General features: G+C 37.7%; 1 protein-coding gene across 1 annotated transcript in view; it reads right to left on the bottom strand.

Moving 5' to 3' along the window:
- Nucleotides 1-4,209: 4,209 nt before the first annotated feature.
- CHM (CHM Rab escort protein) overlaps nucleotides 4,210-23,085 on the bottom strand; it is a 152,440-nt gene continuing 133,564 nt past the window's right edge. Inside the window, 2 exon segments of the mRNA XM_045582361.1 lie at nucleotides 4,210-4,544; nucleotides 12,609-12,766. Coding sequence (XP_045438317.1) covers nucleotides 4,353-4,544; nucleotides 12,609-12,766 — 350 coding nt within the window. The 3' untranslated portion in view covers nucleotides 4,210-4,352.

The following is a 23,085-nucleotide window of genomic DNA, read 5'->3' as shown; positions in this document are numbered from 1 at the left end:
GTATCTGTATTTAAAATTTAGATAGGTATGGGCAAATTACCCTTCAAAATGGCTTTAACAAACTTTTACTGCATCCATAATGTAGGAGAGTGCTTGTCCTCTACAATCTTACCACTCTGGATATTATAGATCCTTTGGATTTTTCCAACTTGATGAGCAAAAATATGTCTTCGGGTTTGGTCTGCATTTTCTTGCTTGTTAGGAGAGTGGGAATTATTACATAGCTTTGAAATGTTATAATTTCCAGAATATTTAGGGTAGTACTACACATTAAAAGATGATTTGTATTAAGTTCTAGACAAAACTTTTACACTTTTAAAAATAAGAGAATATGCTATTTTAATAAGGTGAAAAGGACTGATATATTAGAAATGGGAATAGAAAACTAAGAGCTACCGTGTTTCCCCGAAAATAAGACATCCCCTGAAAATAAGACCTAGCGCAAATTTGGGAGAAAAAATTAATATAAGACACTGTCTTATTTTCAGGGAAACAGGGTAGTATTTCATCTTTTCAAACCTGACAAACTAATCCTCTGCTGAATTGGTAAAGTTTTGCTTTTCTTTTCCACATAAGAAATGTATGAATAGAACAATTCATTAATGCTTCTAGATCAGCAAGTACCCATCTCTAAAGAATATTTCTTTTAGGGGTTAACTATCTCAATGATAGGATTTAAACATGCAAGTCCTATTAACATTAGTAGGAGTTACCAGCATAAATCCCCATGCAGTGATAGGCTAAAAAACACTATACCAGAATTCAAGTTCTAAGGATTACCAATCAAATGGTCCTGAGAGTCATCATCACCAGAAAGAGAAGACGTGGCAACCTGTATGGGAATGGCATCTCATTGCAGCCCTACAGTTAAACTGTATTAATGAGAAGTAGCTTTCAAAAAGCAACCTGGGATGCTAAGTGTTAAGCCACTTTACTGGCTTTTTTTTTTAAAAGCCATCATTAAAGAGAATTCAATCATATCAAAGCACTTGTTTTTAAAAAGTGTGAATACTAAAAAAAAAAAAAAAAAAAAGTGTGAATACTGTATGAGCTGTAAATGTGCTTGAAGGATAATATAGCTACTCTTTTGAAAATTCAATTAACCTTATCTTTCTTAAACTTGATTTATTAATAATCTCTCAGATAAATTTTGAAAGACTCCTGTTATCTTTTGAATATGTCCTGTCTGAGAAGCTTCAGAGTCTACTTGGAATTGACAGAGATGTCACTCTACTTTAATTATATGATTCAAGAACAAATCAGAGTTCAGTGAATTAATTCTGCATTAAAAAGAAAATCACCAGTCTGTTGTTTGTTGCAAATAAGCTTTTGGGAACTCAACTACAACAGAGAAAAAAAAAAAACATTTCAGGTTCTCATTCACCAAGTAAGTATGAAAAACATCTTAGATTCTTGTACACCAAGTAAAAAGTAAAAACAGTCTGTAGGCAATCAATGTACTGTAAAGCCATAGCCCACGCCTCATAGCTGATTTTAAACAGCATGAGGTCTGATACTGGCATCTAGAACAATTCACTAAGTAAATCACGTCCATGTATCATTTGATTACCTTTCTCACAAACCTGACATAGTTGACAAATGCTGGGAACAAAACCAAGTATACAGTCGACAATAAACTGATATCAACAAATAAATAATTTCTAAGACAAGCTTTAATTTCTTGGCATATATACAAAAGATTCATATTAGAAAATAGGATACTATACCTGCAAGGCATTGAAAAAATTTTTCTTTATTTTCTTTGAAAACTTACTATTACAGTGTGCAGATTATGAATAATCATGTATTCATGCATTTTATAATGCAAATAAGACAACTGAAAGTAGAGACATAAATTATTCATTACCAATAGTAGTAATTTGTTTGTAAGAAATTTATTTAATTCTTGTTTTAAAGAATCACTATCATTTAGCAATCCAATTTCAACAAAATATTTTGAGGTCTTTAATTCTTTAGACAAAGGGCTGCCCACCTCAGAAACTACCATTGTAAGATTAATCATTAATGTGGCAATTTTAGTATGGGAACTAAATATCACAGGAGATAGGGAAAATCAAAACTTAGCTTTCATACATAAAAATATATGTTTTTCTAGACAGGCATAGCAACTAGACAAAAATATAGTAGTAACACAGGGTTGGTAACCAACTTCATATTTATCACCAAACTGAATAGCATTATCATTTTTGGTTAATGAGAAGCATGCATAACTAAACACTTTAAACACATGAGTCAAATTCATTGATAATGGTAATTTTTAAAATTTTAGATTATGTACTGAAATTTCTGCATCACATACAACACATTAATTTTATTCATATGACTTGAGTCTGTGACCTGACAGCTCACTTACATTAAGATCTTCCCTGAAATCTCGGGAGATCAGAGCTCCTGTAGCTGAAGCCTATAAGAATTATGTGCTCTTTACTGTAGTCATGGCCCTCTGGTCAGCAGCATAGGGTGGACTGAACAACAATAAACATTTTATGTATTTATATATTGAAATAAGTTGTTAAATCCAAACTATTGCTCAAAAAAGTAAATCAGACCTTGATATTTGTAAAAAAAAAATTTAATATAGTCACTGTCATTGTAACTAAGATTTTCTGCCTATGTACAGCCCTAACACTTTATTAAGTGCATACTAGCATTTATCAATTGTTATACTCTATTCAGAGTCCTTGTTGGTTTCAGGTTTACCTAACAAAAAAGAAATATGAAGAATTTTCCTCCTTAAGTATTTTCCTTAAGAGTTAAATCCCAAATTCCATGTTACTATGTTTACTGACATATCTATATATATAAAAGGCTAATATGCAAAGTGTCCCCTTGGGAGTTTGATCAGGAGACTGGGAGTTTGATCACTCACTATGACATGTACTGACTACCAGGAGGTGGCATGGAACAAAGGGAGGCCCTGGCTGGAAGGCCCATATCAGCCTGATTGCTGGCCTGGCCTAGGAACCCTACCCATGCAAGAATGTCATGCACCAGGCCTCTAGTAAGACTATAAAATACTAATATAGGAAATAGAGTTTATTTTAAAAGCTTAATAGAATAAAACATTGAGATCTACACTGAGTGGTCAGATTATTATGATCTCTGAATGCATAATAATCTGGCCAATCTGTGTGTGTGTGTGTGAGAGAGAGAGAGAGAAAGAGAGAGAGAGAGAGAGAGAGAGAGAGAGAGAGAGAGAGAGAGAGAGAGAGAGGGGCCCAGTGCATGAATTCGTGTATGGGTGGGGTCTGGCCAGCTTGTCCAGGGGGAGGGGACATGGGTGGTTGGCTGGACTGCCTGGTCTAACTCCTGGTTGAGGGGACAATTTTCATGTTAGCCTTTTATTTTATAGGATATATACTGAGTGGCCAAATTATTATGCGTTCAGAGATAATAATTATCTGGCCACTCAGTGTATTGTGTTGGGGAGGTTCACAGAAAATAATTATTTGTTGTTAATAATTGTTTGCTGCATGAGGTTTTTGATAGTCATCTACAAGTCAATGGGAAAATTCTGAAACAACTTTTCTTCCAGAAAAACCATTCTAAAGATGGCACTGCATTTATCTTCAAAATCATTCTCACAGAATAGGCAGGGTATTACTATTTCTACCTTACATATGGAGACACTAAGGACTAGAAGTTAAAAAATTTGCCTGATATTATCAGTAGTGTAGCTAGGACTAAATTAGGTCCATAGACAATTAGGCTAGTGTTCCAGTTACTTACAGAATTTTCCAAAGACCAATGAGCCTATCTAAATCCTCTTTTCATTTCTTCATTATTGAGCTTTTCTAGCATATAAATGATTCACATATAAAATCACTACTAACATTTAATAATGCTGAGTAATGGGCTCCTGGGTGGGTGGCTATTGGTTGAGCTTTGTCCCATATGCATAAAAGGTTGTTTTGATTCTTGGCACATGCTGAGGGTTTAACCTCATTAATGTGCCTTTGGGAAGGAACAAAACAATGTTTCTTGCATCAATGTCTCTTTCTCTCTCTCTCTCTCTCTCTCTCTCTCTCTCTCTCTCTCTCTCTCTCTCTCTCTCTCTCTCTCTTTTTCCCTCTCTCTGAAGTCAATAAAAACATATCCTTAGATGAGGATTTAAAAAAACTCTAAAAGAAAAAACAAAAACAAAAAACAAAAACAAAAAACCTCTGTTACAAACACAGATTCCTCCTAGTTCATACTTTAGTTTTCTAAAATCTGCTTTCTAAATCTGCTTTCAATCAGGTTCAATTTTTCAAACAGCTGCTCAATCAAGAAGACTCTGAGGCCCAGAGGAACTTCCAAAGTGGGATATATAGTTTGTGGTATATCTGTTGTTATTCAGAGTGCTCCTCTGGCTTCAACAGGTTTGCACTTTCCTTGGGAGTCTCTAAATTGCCCTCTGGTACGACACTGGATTCTGAAGTATCTGGTTGTAAATTGTCTCCATCCGGAACAATGTCTTCAGGATTTGGAGGGGGTGGACAGAAGTCTTCATTGGGGCAGATTTGCTGGAAGAGGGTCTCAGCCTGGCCAGGGAAGAAAGGACACAATACTTTTTGGACATCAGTTTAAAATGTATATGCCTTTCTGGCATTATTAAAAAAATATTACACAATCTCTAAGTTATAGAACTTTACACAGTATACATGACCTTTTAAAATCTGCTTTCAGAATTCCCTGACTTCTCTCTCTAATTCTATGCATGCATTCAGATCCATCCTTCAAGTATATAATAAGTGCCTGATCAGGTACTTTATAAAGTGTTCAGATAGATGACAATTTAAGGACATTCATTCTACATGTCAGTCAAATACAATTTCCCTTAATATCCTTTACGTAATTTCTGAATAGAACCTATTTATGATATCCATATAGTCTAATTGAGCATATAATAATTTTAACAAGTCATAGTTCAAATCAAGAAAATGTTTTATTGTTTGCTAAATTATTTCATTTTCTGGTATAATTTTTATTCCCCTGGGCTTTAAGGAGTATAGCACAGTGTTTAAGATCATGGAGTATTACAATAGTAGATATCTGTAGATGAATATTGGCTCTGTCACATAGTAGAAATGTGATTTGGGAATGTTTGCACACCTTCTGAGCCTTGCTTTCCTTGTCTATAAAATAGAAGAGACTAAGCCTCTGTATATGGTAGCTGTTATCATTGTTATTCATCATAATACAATTTAAAATGTTAACATTTAAGCAGAGTTTAGTCTGGTAGGATAGGAGAAGAAGAAATTAAATGTGATCATAATTAACAATAAATACACACAAGAAAGTATGTTGCAAGTAGCATTGCTACTCTATTCTAAACTTATCCCGACATTTATTTAAATGAATAAAGCTAATTGTTAGGTAAGAGTCTGTGCCAATCTAGGGAGCTTGTACTATATCCTATAGGTAAAGGAAAGCCACTCAGAGTTTTAAGATATATGCTTGTTTTAAAGGCTATATGTCTTTCTGTACCACTTCACCCCTCCTTCCCAAGGTACACAAAAGACCATCAATTAGGTCATGAGTTGACAGCCATAGCCTCCAGGGCAAATCCAGCCTGTTGACTGATTTTTCAAATAAAGCTTTATTAGAACACAGCCATTCTCATTCCTTTACCTATTGTCTATGGTTGCTTTTGCATTACAATGGCAGAGTTTAGTAGTTGCAATAGAGAGTACCACAGCTGCAAAATTTAATCTATTTCCCATGCTGCTATGTACAGTTAGATTCCTACACCAGGTTATTAAAACTGGAATTTTTTGGGAATGGATGGAAGGATAGTAAACAGAAACTTTTGAGCTTTGATGTGGAGTTGAAAGATTGAACAGGGAGAGAAAAACAGCTTCTCTTTCTTGAGTACAGTTTAAGGCCATATTTTTAGTATATGTCATTTTACTATGGATATTTTAAAATAGAATATTTGAGACATCTACTTTGTTCCCCACTCCAGGAACTCACTATACTTCATCGCTGGGGACACTTGGAAGCAGGACAGAACCTCCTGAGGTCAGACAGAACCTCCAGCTAACACTTGAGTTTCTCTAATAGACTTTGTCTTTTATCTCTACTTTGTCTATAAAAGTTCTCCCTCCCCTGCACCATCTCAAATCAATCATCAAATACTGTTGATTTTATCTTCAAGTTCTTGACTCTACCTGTTCCTTTCTTACAGACATAGCCCAGGCATGCACCACCTTTCCCCTTGACAATAGCAATATTTCATAACCTGGCCTCTCAGATTCTCCCATGCAATCCATCTCCATGCTGCTCTTGGAGGGATATATGGAAAATGAAATTCTATGTATGCCACTTTGGGGCTTAAAATTCTTCACTGACTCCACATTTCAAATAGGATAAAAACCCAAGATCCTTACTATGGTATACAAAAATCCTTCAATCCATTTCTACCTCTCAGACATTTTGCTTCACTAACACTAGTTTATTTATACTTTCTTAAGCAGGCCATTATGTTAGCCTGGGCTGGTGTAGGGGTTATAACATTTGAAATGTTGAAATCTGAGTATCTTCCAATTAGATGGGGAATTGCTATTTATCTTTTATATCCCTCTCTGTAACTTTCTCTAACTCCTAGATATATTTCATGGCCCCTCTGTATTACATCTGTACTTTGGATATTATCTATAATTACATATACCATACTACACTGCCATTTGTTGACACATTTTTCTCTTTTACTAAATAGTGATTTATTCAGGGATGACAAGGATTAGGTTTTAGTCAAATCTGATTCCTTAGTTCAAGGCATGGAGAAGCTCAATATATATTTTAATGATTGGCAGACCTTTAAAAACTACAATATGTTGTGCAAATGTTGAATCCTAATAAAGAGGGAATATGCAAATTGACTATCACGCCATAACAAGATGGCTGGGCCCACAATGGAGGGGGAGGCAGGGATTCCACAACACAAGATAGCTGCACCCATAGTGGAGGCTGAGTTCCTATAATGAGAATTAATGAGCAATCAGCAGGGACCTAAGGCTGCACCCTCCCCACCTGATGGGGCTTGACAGGCGACCTCAGGCCGTGGCCCCTGCCCCAGTACCAGGCTGGGAACCTCAGGCTGTGCCCCACCCTGGTTCCAGACTGGGGGACCTCAGGCTGCAACTCCTGCACAGCAGGGCTTGACAAGGACCTCAGGCCACATTCCTCACCTGGCAGAGCTTGATGGGGAACCTCAGGCTGTGTGCCCTGCACAGCAGGGCTTGACGGGGGACCTCAGGCCGCACCTCCTGCCCCAGCACTAAGCTGGGGAACTTCAAGCTATGCCCTGGAGACCTGAGGCCACACCCCATGACCTGGTGCCAGGCTGTGGGACCTCAGGCCGAGCCCCACAACCTGGTGCCAGAATGGGGGACCTCAGGCCATGGCCCCTGCCCCAGTGTCAGGCTGGAGGACCTGAGGCCATGCTCCCTGCCTGGTTGGGCTTAACAGGGACCTCAAGGTATGCCCCCTGCCCCGGCCTGGGCCAGAGGACCTCAGGCTGCGCACCCTGCCTTGGCACTAGACTGGGGGATCTGAAGCTGCACCTCCTGCCTGGTGGGGCTTGACAGGGAACTTCAGGTCACACCCCCCTCCCTGGGCCAAGTGACCTGAGGCTACACTGCCCACCTTGTGGGGCTTGATGGGGGTAGAGCTGGCAGGGCCTGGATCTACCCCAATGGGGATGAGGCCAGCCGGGTCTGGGTCTCTCAAGATTTTGAGATGCATGTAGGTGGGCAGGGGCTTGACTCTGCTTCCTGTGGCATGCCACAGACTCTGACAGGAGGAAGATTTTCATGTACATTTTACTAACTTTCTTTCACCTCAGACACTTTTATTATAGAGAAAGGGTAAATAACAATATTAAAATATTTCCTAAAATTAACTCCCTTTTAATGTGCATGAATTTTGTGCACCAGGTCACTAGTCCTATATAATAAGGAGGTAATATGCAAATTGACCTCCACTCCAACACACAAGATGGCCACCCCCATGTGGACACAAGATGGCCACCACAAGATGGCCAGCAGGGGAGGGCAGTTGTGGGCAACAAGGCCTGCAGGGGAGGACAGCTGGGGGTGACCAGGCCTGCAGGGGAAGGCAATTGGGGAGGAGGGGAATCAGGCCAGCCAGGGAGGTCAGTTAGGAACAACCAAGCTGGCAAGGCAGGGAAGCTAGAGGTGACCAGGCCAGCAGCAGAGGGCAGATGGGGGAGACCAGGCCTGCAGGGGAGAGCAGTTAGGAATGATCAGGCTGGCACGGGAGGGCAGTTGGGGGAAATCAGGCCAGCAGGGGAGCAGTAAGGCATCGATCAGGGGAGTGGTTAGGAGGTGATCAGGCTGGCAGGCAGAAGCAGTTGGGGTCAATTAGGCAGGCAGGCAGGTGAGCGATTGGGAGCCAGCAGTCCTGGATTGTGACATGGGTCCCAGATTGGAGAGGGTGCAGGCTGGGGTGAGGAACACCCCACCTCCCATGCATGGATTTTGTGCACCGGGCCACTAGTATAAATATAATAATTTTACTTTTATTCCAGTTCTGTTTCTCATATCTTGTCTCCCTTTCATCACGTCCCTATAAGATAGACTTTCTCCTGAACCCTGATCCTTGTGGCTGAATCCCACTAGATCTGTTTTTGTATACTTCTGTCATAAACAATCGCTTCCCTAAGACTGCCAAGCAATTGCACTACCCTGATTTGTGCTCTACCAGCCTATGGAACTCCCACCATTAGTCCATTTGCCACTGATGCCAATTTTCTATAGTCAGACTCTGAAGTATCTTTCTAATGTATTTAAGCATTTTTAAAGTATCTTTCTTTTTTAAAAAAAATATATTTTATTGATTTTTCACAGAGAGGAAGAGAGAGGGATAGAGAGTTAGAAACGTCGATGAGAGAGAATCATCGACCAGCTGCCTCTTGCATACCCCCCACAGGAGGTGTGCCCGCAACCAAGGTACATGCCCTTGACCAGAATCGAACCCGGGACCTTTCAGTCCGCAGGCTGACGCTCTATCCACTGAGCCAAACTGGTGCCGGCCAAAGTATCTTTCTAACTGCTGGAATCTTTTTTGGTCAATTGTCATGTTCTGGAAAGTCTATTGTTACGTTATTGGCTGTGTTGCATTTGCCAATTAAGCCCCAGTTCTGAGAGTTCCCATAAAGGGGGCAATTCAGAGTAGTTATTTGTCAACTTTTAATTCTCCATGCCCCTTATAAGTCAAAGTTAGTCTAAAGGATAAAGAGTTTCATATGGTTAAAAAAAAAATGGCTAATTATCTTGTGACTCGGTTTCCTTACATTGGAAAGTACAAAGAGGACAATTTGAGTTAAGATATGCCTATGTTTATTTAACATACATTCACACAAAATAAAATATTTTGGCAATTCAGCAGCTAAATGCATTTAGGATATATCCACATTAATAAGACAAAGGTAGCATAGCACACTAGATGAATGCACAAGCACTAGGAGGGTACAACAGATTTGAGGTTACATTTTGGCTCAAAAATTTATCAGCTATTGAATATGTGATCTTTGGGCCTTAGCTTCATTTGCAAAATGGGAACCATGGATATTTACCTCATAGGGTTGTTATGCGGACCAAATAAGATACTATATATATGAGATGCTTAAGATAGTGAATAGCACACAGAAAATGCTCAATGAATGGCAACTTCAGAAAATATGATACCTAAAATTGCCCTCTCCCACAATGGCAGAAGTTAATGATATTGATAGTTCATAGGACTTATAAAGTTGATCTTTAACTTAAAAATGTGCCAAAAGTCCCAAGTGAGTTGCTAATCTATCCATAAAAACAATGTTTTAAATGGTGATTATGTTGCCAATCCAGCCCAAACTAGCCATTTTAACTCATTTTATACCTGAAGTATAATACAAAGAGTATAGTACTATTTAACTATTATTGTTCCCATGGTACTGACAAGTACTAGGGGATGGGGGCCCATGAGGAGGAGTGAGCTATCATTGCCTTGGAAGTAGGGGCCCATAGACAAGTCTGTTCATCAGTGTGTGTGGGTAAATGACATAATAGCTGTATTAAGAAAGATCATATATCAAGCTCAGAAAAAACTTAATATAAATTATAAAAACTAGCAAGTTACAGAAAGAATCACAACTATAACCTAGGCTGGAATCATTGTGGTGATAATAAGGAATGTCTTAGTGTACTCTAGCACACAACTTTAATTTGTGAGTATTAAAAAGAGATCATTTGATATTTTTAGCATGACTTCAAATCATAAATAGTTCCTTATGAACCCACGGAAGATAGGTCTATGTTTTTCAACATCTATACCTTTGCAAATAAGAAAAGCAGATGCAGCCTGTCAACCTATGAACCAAGAGGTAATTGCTCAATTCCAGGTCAGGGCATATGCCTGGGTGTGGGCTCAATCCCCAGGGTGGGGTGTGCAGGAGGCAGCCAATCAATGCAATGATTCTCACTCATCATTGATTTTTTTTCTCTCTCTCTCCCTCTCTGAAAAAAAAATAAAAATAAAGCAGACACAAACTTGCTAAATGGTAAAATGAAGTATCCTATATAACAAAAGGCTAATATGTAAATTGACTGAATGGAGGAACAACCAGTCACTATGATGCACACTGACCAGCTGGGGGCAGATGCTCAATGCAGGAGCTGCCCCTGGTGGTCAGTGTGCTCTTACAGGGGGAGATCCACTCATCCAGAAGCCAGGCTCACAGCTGGCCAGCACAGCATCGCTGGCAGAAGCATCTCCTCCTCCATAGCAGTCAGACATTCCCTGAGGGATCAGGGACTGCGAGGGTACAGGCTGGGCTGAAGGACCCGCTGAGTGCATGAATTTCATGCACTGGGCCTCTAGTTTTATTTATAAAAAAGAAAAGAAGGTGCCTATGTTTTCTACATAGGAAAAGCCTAGGTGATAATCTGAGAGCTTTTATAGACAACCTAGCAAAGAAAAGTCATCAGTTACTGAATGAGATGAACACAGGATGATATACTGAAATTAAAACACAGTTTATCTGAATAAACTGGCTATTTGTACATTATTAATGATGTCCTTTAAAGTAGGTATTATAATATTTTCTTCCTAATGTGAAGTTAAAAGCTATATAACAAACTTAAAGACTACTTATATTTAATAGCATTAATAATTAGTACCCAAACCAGCATTATTATTATAATCTACTGTGACAATATTACACTCCTGAAAATTATGTTCTTGGGAAGCACATTACTTCATAATAAAATTATAATTCAATTACAACTTTGTATCTTGCAGTTTAAATCACATTAGCACTTATATAATAAGCTGTTATTAAAAAGGCCTTCCATTTCGGTTAAAAAAAATTCAACATTAAAATTCACTCATGAATAAAAATGACCTATACTATCTGGCTGAAAACTTGTTGGCAATTTCTGCTTGGAAAAAAATGGAACATCAAAGCAAAAATGACTTGGTAATTTTAAGCCATAAATGTATATTTTGAACCATCTTGGATTCCTATTAAACTAATAGAAAGAATGATGGATGAGAGTTGTGACTTCCTGCTTTTGTAATCACTGGCTGAATATGATTATCTTGGATCACCATTAGACCCTGAAGATGAGAAACAAAGACTCTGGTGGAAAACTGTAAATGTATGGGTCATGGCCTTGCCGCTATTACTAAAAATTAAAGGTTCAATGAGGCCATTTGCTCCTGTAAGATCCTTGTCTCTAGTTGGACTGAAATTTCCTTCTGTGGTCTTAGAACAATGTTAAATTACCCACTTATTGATTCAATTGACATATTATGACAACTATTTCTTTCAAAAGTTTGGACTTGTGTTTCAAAAATGATATTTTCTATTCTTCATTTTCTGTCAAGTGTAGAAAGGTATATTTATATATGCATATGAACCTTCAGCTTAATGGAATCATAGTTCACTTTAAGCAGTTTGTGTCAGCCTGCCCCACACCTCTTCATAGCCCTGCCCAGGATTACTGTCACAAAATTCCACTTTAATTTAACACACTCCTCAGCAACTATAATAGCAGCCTTTGGGACACTGGCTTGTGTGAAAACATTAAAGAAATCATATTAATTGTGAAAAACCATGTTACGTGTTGTTTTCCTAGATAAGAAAACACCTTAAGACCATTTTAAAATGACATTTTGTTTGTCTTACTAGTTTTTTACAAATGACTCAGGTTGACACAAAGAAAGTCCGTGAATTTCAGAATAATACAATAATAGGCCAACTGTTTAAATTAGAAACAATGTTTCTTTAGAATACTGGCATTATAAATTCATTTTTTCTGAATGTGTATTTGTAGCATTTTATATTCTTATTCCAACAGTGGAACTCATAAATGATCTCTTGTAGGTCATCATTATATTCAATAATGTGAAAGTATCTGATACTTGATTTAAAGTTGTTTTGTTGTTAGATAGAAAAAACTTTAAGGGTAAATTGTAGAGATATTAATGAGAGAGATACTTTTCTAGTATATTTTCCCAACCCACAGAAGACAAAACATTTCACTTTCCCTATCACACCAACTTCCTAACACAAGACTGAAAAACACCAACAGCCTTACCTGTTTGACTGCATTATCATTTCCTAAACCACAGTCTGGGCCAGAGCAGACATAAACGTTGGATGATAAATCATTGTAAGAGTTCCTGCTGATGTCTGAAGAATCTCTCATACTGAAGTAAAGAGCCCATAGAATTCTTGGCTTTTCAACTTCATTTTCTAAATGAAGACATAAATTTTACTTACATGTAAACCACAATTTGCCTTGTCGATAACTATAATATATAGTCAATTACTAACAAAGTCATAAGTATGTATTTTAATAAATTAGAGCTTTGTATATATACAATACTAAATCTGCATTCATATTTTTACTCTAATACGCATATTTCAACCAATGATTTTTCAACCTAAGGCAAGTTAGATTTTTAAAATTAATTTGATTAGTAAGTTACTTCGATTTAACTCCAATTGTGTTCTCTCCAATTTGTATTATTTCTCCTCACCAGTATCAAAGATCTTATGATTACATTCATTCTTAAATTATGCCTCTAAAGATAATAGCACACATTGGTTTCTTACATATCACATAGACAAACCTACTTAAAAATTATATAATAATTTGATAGTATAATGGCATTATGAGATGCCCAGAATAGACAAATGTACAGAGACAAAAAATAGATTAATGGTTACTTAGGGCTGTGGGGAAATGGGGGTAAGTGGAGGATGACTGCTAATGGGTCTGGGTTTCTTTGTGAGGTGATGAAAATAAAGTAAAATTGACTGTGGTGATGTATGAACAAATATTAAAAGACACTAAATTTTACACTTTAAATGAGCGAATTATATGGTATGTGAATTATATTTCAATGAAGCTGTTATTAAAAATAGGATATACAGGATTACAACTTTGACATTTTAGTTTACTAACACTTTGTCCTGCTGGGTGACAAAATTAATGGGGACCAACAAACAAACAGAAATAAGGTTAGATACTGCAAGTTGTACACATATTCTCATTTAACAGCAAGCATCTATATTATGTGCTAGAGATTGGGCTACTACCGTGTTTCCCTGAAAATAAGACATCCTCTGAAAATAAGACCTAGCGCATCTTTGGGAGCAAAACTTAATATAAGACACTGTCTTATTTTCGGGGAAACAGGGTAGCAGGGGATACACAGAAGACTTAGTCCTTAATCTTTTGCTTTTTTTAATGTTCCTTCACACAGGGCCTAGTACACAACACATCTCAATGAATAATTTCTGAATTGACTTTAATCCTGTTTTCAGGTATAATGAAAGTATGATGTGCTTATTAAAAGGCCCAATTTTATTTGCCTCAATACCTAAAGCCTATTCCTTGCTATCTTAATAATTATTTTCTCTCTCTGTTCCTTAGAAATGCTATGATTAAATTGTCTTTGGTTGAAAACAAATTCAAATTCTATATAATGATAATGGATATGTATGAAGACTACCCAAAGTCATGAATCATAGAGAAAATGCTAAAGGTATAATTATCTACTTGGTTAACTTTTGTTAAATTGGTAATCAATTGGAAATTTTAAGCTAATTGAAGTATTCAATTAACAAGAATGCCCCATTCCCCAATTCAGAATGAATAGGATCTTATAGTATTTAATATAAAATATCTCTATTATAAGAATATCAACTATGTTATTTTTTTCTAATTCATCCTGAAAAATCCAAAATTACCACTATGATAGGATGAAGAAACTCTGAATGTACAATAAAATGTAACCCTTTGAGATACTCCTTTCTAATACTAAGACCTACGAGTCTAAGGTATCACTAACTTAAGGTAATCACACGACAGATGGCAAAACCTATTTATTGACAACAACAAAAAAAAGAGAGACAAAATGAACTCATTTTACAATAAAACCATATGACTGTTAGTATACTTATTGGTGAGTTTAGTTTCATTACATCTTATAGGAAGATAATTAAATATACCGGCTTTGAGTTCTAACACCAGATTCCAGGACCACTGCAGAATAGTAGGCTAAGGTCTAGAAGTCCTTTAATATTGCCCAATCTGTTTCTGAGCATATACAAAGAACTTGTATTTCATGAAAGGTCTAGGTCAGAGGAGGACTTTCTCTAAATAAAAGTTGGGGGAAATTAATAATCTAATAAATTATAAGGAAGAAATTTTATAGAGGCCAAAGCTTTGAAAAAGATACCATGAGGAAGATGAGAAGTTGACATAGGATGAAGATAAATGCTCCTGATACAATGGAGTTATCAGGCTTGGCCCTTAAAACTCTCAAAGAGACATATAATTGCTTTATCTTTCTTTGAGGTCAGCTGGAAGGCAGCAAGATAGCTGGAAAAAACATGTAGTTGTGAAGTACAAATAAAGTTGCAGAGGTTTGGCTAGGAATATATTAATTGGCCAAAAGTAAAACTGGTTATCTGTAATAGCTCATTTAATTCAATTAGACTAGAGGTCCGGTGCACAAAATTCATGTGGGATGGGGGGGAAGGGTGTCCCTCAGCCCAGCCTGCACCCTCTCCAATCTGGGATTCCTCTCACAATCCAGGACTGTTGGCTCCAAACCACTTGGCTGCCTGCCTGATTGTCCCTAACTGCTTCTGCCTGCTAGCCTGATCACCCCCTAACCACTCCCCTGCCAGCCTGATTGACACCTAACTGCTCCCCTGCTGACCTGATTGACCCCAACTACACTTCCATGCAGGCCTGATCTCCCCCATCCCCAATTATCACCCCTTGCAGGCCTGGTCCCTCTCAATTGCCCTCCCCTTTGGCCATCTTGTGGCAGCCAAGTTGTGTCCACATGGGGGCAGCCATCTTGTGAGTTAAAGTGACGATCAATTTGCATATTACCTCTTTATTATATAGGACTAGATGCTCAGTGCACAACATTTGTGCACTGGGGGTTGGGGGAGATTCCTCAGTCTGGTCTGCACCTTCTCTCAGTCCAAGACCCCTCAGGAGAAGTCCGCCTTCCAGCTTAGGCTCCGCTAATTTGGTTGATTTGCATATTAGGATTTTATTATATAGGATACCTCTATCTCTCTATCTACCTATCATCTATGTATCTGTCTCCCTGCCCTCAAGGAACTTGCCTTCAGTTTAATATTTTATCTTTCCTCCTATTAGGAATGACTATTTCTGTGTAAGCTATAATAAAGCTATGCACAGAGCAGACTGAATATCAAAGAATGTGTCAAAAGGCTTCACAATGCAGCTGTCAATTCTTTGAAGACTTGAAAACAGAGTAGGATTTAAAAAGGGACCGACATTTTTTGAAAAGCCAAGTGCATGCATTTTTGAAGATAGCCCTCCATTGCTACACAGAGGATCCTGGCACAGTGATTCTCAACTTTGCCCACCCAACTATCGATAAAACCACTCAGGGAACTTTCAAGGCAGACATGCCAGGCCCCTACCCCTGAGATAGAGTTTGTTTTATCTCAGAAGAGGCCTGGTCACGGAGACTTTAAGAGTCTCCAGCTGATTCTCATAAGCAGCCAAAGCTGAGTGCCCTTGCCTCAGGTGATAGGCAAGAGGTTGTAAGTAGGATAAAACTGGCTGTGTTACCAGGCTGTTGTAAAAACCTCCTATGTATAGGGTGGGGCAAAAGTAGATTTACAGTTGTGAATATGCAAATCAGAGTTAATTAAGCTATTGTAATAATCATAACCTGCATGTGTTTTTCCATATGAACCACTGTAAACCTACTTTTGCCTAACTGTGTATAATAATTTACACCAATTGTGGAAGTCATCTAAATTACTGGCATACATTTGTTCATAGCATTCCTATAGAAAGTTATAAAATCTTGCAATCTATCTCATTTTAGCTTACATTTCCAGAGTATTTTAAATATATTTTATTGATTTTTTACAGAGAGGAAGGGAGAAGGACAGAGAGTTAGAAACAATGATGAGAGAGAAACATCAATTATCTGCCTCTTGCACACCTCCTACTGGGGTTGTGCCCACAACAAAGGTACATGCCATTGACCAGAATCAAATCTGGGGCCTTTCAGTCGGCAGGCCAACACTCTATCCACTGAGCCAAACTGGCTAGGGCTTCCAGGGTATTTTAGACACTTCCCTTTATAGTATAAAATAATGTTACTTGCGAGACTTGAAAATAATTTTATATTCCCCATTCTTATGTGGATGAAGGCAAAATAAAATAAATTTACTATCTTTGTTAGATACAAATAAAGTGTCTAATCCAATGCCAGGACTGGGCTAGATAATGACGTATGTAATCTTTTTTTTTTTTTAATATATTTTATTGATTTTATACAGAGAGGAAGGGAGAGAGATAGAGAGTTAGAAACATCGATGAGAGAGAGTCATCGATCAGCTGCCTCTTGCACACCCCCTACTGGGAATATGCCCGCAACCAAGGTACATACCCTTGACCAGAATCGAACCTGGGACCCTTCAGTCCCCAAGCCGACGCTCTATCCATTGAGCCAAACCGGTCCTGGCATGTAATCTTAATTTATCTTCCATCAACTCATTTATGCCCACATAACAATTTTATGTATGTATGTGTGTGTATACATAGACAACAAAGTATAGGGTTATTAAATGCACAACTTACATTAATAAACATTATTTTTCTGAAAAAATATTATGAAAATACTTTCTTTTTAAGTGCAAAGTACACTGTTTAGCCCTAGTATAATGTTCTAACATACCTTAGCCAACATCAAGGGTCATGTAGATTACTATGACCTATTGTAAGGACATTCTTATCACCAAATAACAGTGTTCACCTGGGTGGAATGCTGGTTAAACCCTTTCACAGACACCGCTTCATCCTGGAGTGATAATAGTTAATATAACTAAACATGGCTTAGGGAAAACTCAGGCTGTGAGGTAATTAAAAAAAAAAATATATATATATATATATAAATTATATATATATATATATATATATATATATATTATTTCAGAGAGGAAGGGAGAGGAAATGCTGGAAACATCAATGATGAGAGAGAATCATTGATTGGCTGCCTCCTGCACATGCCTCCTACTGGGGATCAAGCCTGCAACCCATGCATGTGCCCTGACAGGGAATTGAACCTCGATCTCCTTGTATATAGGTCCATGCTCAATCACTGAGCCATGCAGTCTGAGCATGCTGAGGTAATTATTTTAAGATTTATCTGAATAAACCATGGTGGACATCTGTACTCTGCTCCCTCTTTCACCTAATATCCCACTCATGTCCCACTCCCTGCCTGTTCTCACTCACTGGACTTCTCACACCCTTGGAGGCCACATGCTGCTTCGGACCCCAGGCAGTTTCACACTCTGTTCTATCTCACATGTCATCATCACCATCACCATCACCATCACCATCACCATCACTAAGAAAGTGTACCTGATTACTGGAATCTAAACAGGTCACACCTATTTCTTTTCCATGATCTTTTTTATTCTTCTGTAAATTAATTGCAAGCTGCCAGCTCTTTCGCTCTGCTCTCCTTCTGGTGGCCTCTCACTCTACAAAGTTCTCCAAGTCACCTACTCTGCTCTTGCCCTGCAGTGATAGTCCTGGCACCCTGCAGGCGGGGCCTGGCACTGCCTTAACTGCTACCCTGGGCTGCTGATGGTCTCGGGACCCTGAGGTTGGGGCTTGGTGCCTGTCTGGCACCCAGGCTGCTTGGTGTGCCCCTGCCCCTGGCTTCTTAGCACCTGTATATGCAAATTAACCTGCAATATTTGTTGAGTTAATTTGCATATTCACTCCTGATTGGCTGGTGGGCGTCATGGAGGTACAGTCAATTTGCATCTTTCTCTTTTATTAGTGTAGTGTGAAGGCCTAAATAGTTATAGATAATTTAGAATAGGTCCTTGGGCAAATTAACTGGGGTAAGTACAGAACAAGGCAGATGAAAATCAACAATGGCAAACCAAATAAAAGCAATAAATGGTCTAAAGATGAATGCTGTGTTTAGGGAAAGCAAACTATTTCAGTAACATATCAGAGTGGCATGAGACCAAGAGTAGGAGACTATCACAGCCTCAATCTAGTCTGGACACAACAAATACAAAAATGAATTAAGATAAGGCATTTGACTTCTCAGTCCAATGATTAACACCCTCACCAGCCAGCAATTTCAAAATAACATCCCTTTGATAGATTATTGGATAAAGATGTGGTACACATATACAATGGAATGCTACTCATCCATTAAGAAGATAAAATACTGCCATTTGCAACAGCATGAATTGACCTTGAGTATAGTATGTTAAGCAAAATAAGTTAATCAGAAAAACCTAAGAACCATATGATTTCACTGATATGTGTGATATAAAACTGAAAACTCATAGACACAGACAATAGTATAGTAGTTACCAGAGGGAATGGGGGGTGAGGGTAGGAAAGGGTAAAGGAAGCCAAATATGGTGACAGAAGATGATTTGACTTTGGATGGTGGACACACAATGCAAAAGGAAGACCATGTATCACAGCACTGTACACATGAAACCTACATAATCTTTTAACAAATGTCATCCCAATATATTTAATAAAAAACGTAACACTTATAAGGGAATGTCTGTTTTTAGGAAATGCTATTTTTTTGTGATAGGAAATGAATGAGATGAAATGAGGTAACCCCACATGCCATGCACAATGGAGGGTAAACAAGAAAGGATGATTCAGTGATGATACTACACAGTAGACATTTCAAGATACTGTACTAATGAAATTTGAGCTTAAATTCATTTTTTTAAAAATCTCAATTTCCTAGGTAAAAACAAAACAAAACAAAACACCTAGGACAGTTCTACCAGTGAGACTGCTCACTTCGTGCTTTGAAGGATATTCTGAAGTCTAGAAAAATAAATACATATGTTAATTGTGAGCAATCAGTTAATTTTCTCACCTGCAGAATCAGGTTTCTTAAGCCTAAACATTTGACATTTCTTTGGATAAGTGTAAGGAAGGGTTTGGAGATCTTTGATGTTCTTAAAGAAGCCTGGGAGGTAGGGCTCTTGGAAGTATTAGTATAACTGCTTCTTAAGACAGAGCATTATACCAAGAGCTCTGGCTAATACCTAGAATGGGAAAAAGTAAGAAAGAGAGCAAATAAACGGAAATCTTCACAACCTAACTAAATTTCTCAGATACAATGGCAAAGAAGGACTGCATTTGAGAAGAGAACATTATTTTTTACAATAAAGTTCCTTGTCCAGTGAATAGGCTGACTTTCACAAAGGCTTATGAAGTAAAGCATTACACAGAATATAGAATTCAAATAAAAAGAAAAAAAATCTCAAATAAAAGTTATTCCTTTGGCACATGTTTTGTTTTATTTTATTACTTTATTATTTTTAAAATGTTTACCCGAGGATATTTTCCCACATATTTTTTAGAGAGAGTGGAAGAGAGAGAGAAAGTCAGAGAGAAATATTGATGTGAGACAAACACATTAATTGGTTGCCTTCTGGCCTAGGAGAAGCCTGCAACCTAGGTACGTGCCCTTGACCAGAACTGAACCCAGGACCCTTCGGTCCACAGGCCGATGCTCTGTCTACTGCACCAAACAGGCTAGGGCTCTTTGGAACACATTTTAAAACAAAATATTTACAATGCTCTAAGAATAAGATTTCATATCCTTGTCAAATGATCAAAACATAAGAAAAGCCATCCTTCTGTAAAAACAGTGTTTTTTGCTACAGAGAGGAATGTGCTTTAATGTATTAAAAGTTCATATTGCTCATAAAGTTCCTTCTTCCTCATTTAGGCAGGAAAATGAATTGAGTTCTCTTCTCCAGGTGACTTTGCCTCTTTGACCTGCCACGGCCCAGTGCTCGCTTTATCTGGTGATTCATTTTCAATAACTCCAACAGTATTTGTTCTGACATTTTAATTAAAATATGACCACTACCTCATCCTGATGATAAAAAGGCCTATATGTTAGTGAAAACTGGCCTCTCAGTGCCTCAGTGCACCTGAGGACCCCTTAGAGCTCATAGTTCTTACTAAAGAATTTTACTCAGGTCCTAAACAATACATCATTTCAAAATGGGATCACTTTCAACATTAAGATTAATGTTTAAAAATCTAAAATGGCTAGAGAAAGCTAAGTAATGAACATGTAATTTCCCTCACTTGATTTTTTTTTAAGAAAGAACAATTACATGCATTTAAAAAGTGAAGAACAATGACACAAGATTTAAATTTAGTATATTATTTGAGACTATCACACAATAAAATTAACAAAAATTATTAAAAATTTTCAGAAATAAAGAAGGAGTTCAGAGCTTTTATAAATGAAGAAATTAAAGCCAAAGATAAAACTATGATTCCAAATCAGGTTTAGGAATATTATCATGTACCATAACTTTGCAATAAAATGTTTAACAATATTCTAAACATTTATATGAGGTTTTCCAATGAAGAAAATGCAAATATGAAAAAATTAAATTATAAACTAAAGTGAAATAAATTTTTAGATTGTAGGGATTTAATCGGGTAGCTCAAAAATAAGTTAATTAATTTACATTATATTGTTATTAGCTCCAGAGAACAGAGCAGTTTGTGTTTTTATGTAAATACTAGAGGACTGGTGCATGAAAATTCATACACTAGAGTGGGGGGGAAGTTCCCTCAGACTGGCCTGCACCCTCTCATAGTCCAGGAGCCCACAGGGGCGGGAGGCAACTCAGCAATCAGGGGAAGGCGATGCTCCATCATACCACTGCTGCTGCCACTGCCAGCAGCACAAGCCTTGGCTGGATCTGGTTATCTGAGCCTCAGGAAGCCCTTGGGGGCTGGGGAGCTGAGAGGTCTGGGGGACTCCAGAGGCAGGCATGCAGAGTGGCTGGGCATGCCTGGGGGAGGGCCTGGCCTTGCCACATGCCTATCACCCCAGCAGGGCTGAGGTGACTGGGCACCGCCATCTTGTGTGTGTGTGCGTGGTCATCTTTGAGTGAGGGATATCCAATTAGCATATTCCCTCTTTATTGGCTGTGGGTGCCACTATCTTTGAGGGTGGGGCAATCAATCAGCATATTCCTTCCTTATTGGCTGTGGGTGCCATCTTAGCTATGGCGTGAGGGTCAATTAGCATATTCCCTTTTATTACATAGGATAAATGACTATCTATACACTATTACACACTATATCCATATTAAGAAAACAAGTAAGATACACAACAGATAAACTAAAAGGAAATACTATATAGGAGTAAATAAATGGTTTTCTGAACAAATGTAACATCCAATGAAAATGAAGATATATGAGTCTATGAGGAAAATGGCCAAGATTCAAAAGAACATGCAAATCTTATAATAAAAATCACTGTTATTTCATATAAATGAAGATACACCAGGCTTTTTAAAATCACTTATACACAAAATACACTCTAATTTGCTCCATTCACAACTGTAAGAGCTATTCAATGATATAAGAAGATTAAAAATCTGTGGTTGATATGTCTCTTGGCCTTCTATATGTCCTTTTTGAAAAATGCCTATTTAAGTACTTTGCCCATTTTTTGATTAGCTTGTTTATCTTCCTTTTGTTAAGTTGTAGGAGTTCCCTGTAAATTTTTGACATTAAACCCTTATCGGAGATAACATTGGCAAATATATTCTCTTTCTAGTTGTATTGCTGGTTTCTTTTGTTGTGTAGAATCTTTTTATTTTGATTTAGTTCCATTTGGTTATTTTCTCCTTAGTTTCTATTGCCCTAGAAGCTGTACCTGTAAAGATATTGCTACAACATATGTCTGATATTTTGCTGCTTATGGATAATTCAAAATTTGTTATGGTTTCTTGTCTTATGTTTAAGTCCTTTATCCATTTTGAGTTTATTTTTGTGTATGGTGTAAGTTAGTGGTCTACTTTTATTTTTTTGCATGTATCTGACCAATTTTCCCAGTAGCATTTATTAAAAAGACTGTGTTGACTCCATTGTACACTCTTGCCTCCTTTGTCAAATATTAATTGAGCATAATGGCTTTCTCAGAATCACTAATCATCCCAGAGATGCAAATCAAAATAACAATGAGGTACCATCTCACACCTGTCAGAATGGCTATCATCAACAAATCAATAAATGACAAGTGCTGGTGAGGATACAGAGAAAAAGGAACTCTCCTTCACTGCTGGTGGGAATGCAGACTGGTGCAGCCACTGTAGAAGACAGTATGGAGTTTCCTCAAAAAGTTAAAAATGGAATTGCCATTTGACCTAATAATCTCACTTCTAGGAATATATCCCAAGAAACCAGAAATACCAATCAAAAAGGATATGTGCACCCCTATGTTCATAGCAGCACAATTTACAATAGCCAAGATTTGTAAACAGCCTAAGTGTCCATCAGCAGATGAGTGGATTAAAAAACTGTGGTACATCTACACAATGGAATACTACGCTGCTGTAAAAAAGATGGATCATTTACCATTTGCAACAGCATGGATGGACCTAGAGAGCATTATGCTAAGCGAAATAAGCCAGTCAGAAAAATATATCATATGCTCTCACTCATTTTTGGAATATAA

Source organism: Pipistrellus kuhlii, unplaced genomic scaffold, assembly GCF_014108245.1.
Source record: "Pipistrellus kuhlii isolate mPipKuh1 unplaced genomic scaffold, mPipKuh1.p scaffold_m20_p_16, whole genome shotgun sequence".
Taxonomy (NCBI): Eukaryota; Metazoa; Chordata; class Mammalia; order Chiroptera; family Vespertilionidae; genus Pipistrellus; species Pipistrellus kuhlii.
Note: the sequence above shows the minus strand (reverse complement) of the source record. Positions and strands in the feature narration are given on the sequence as shown.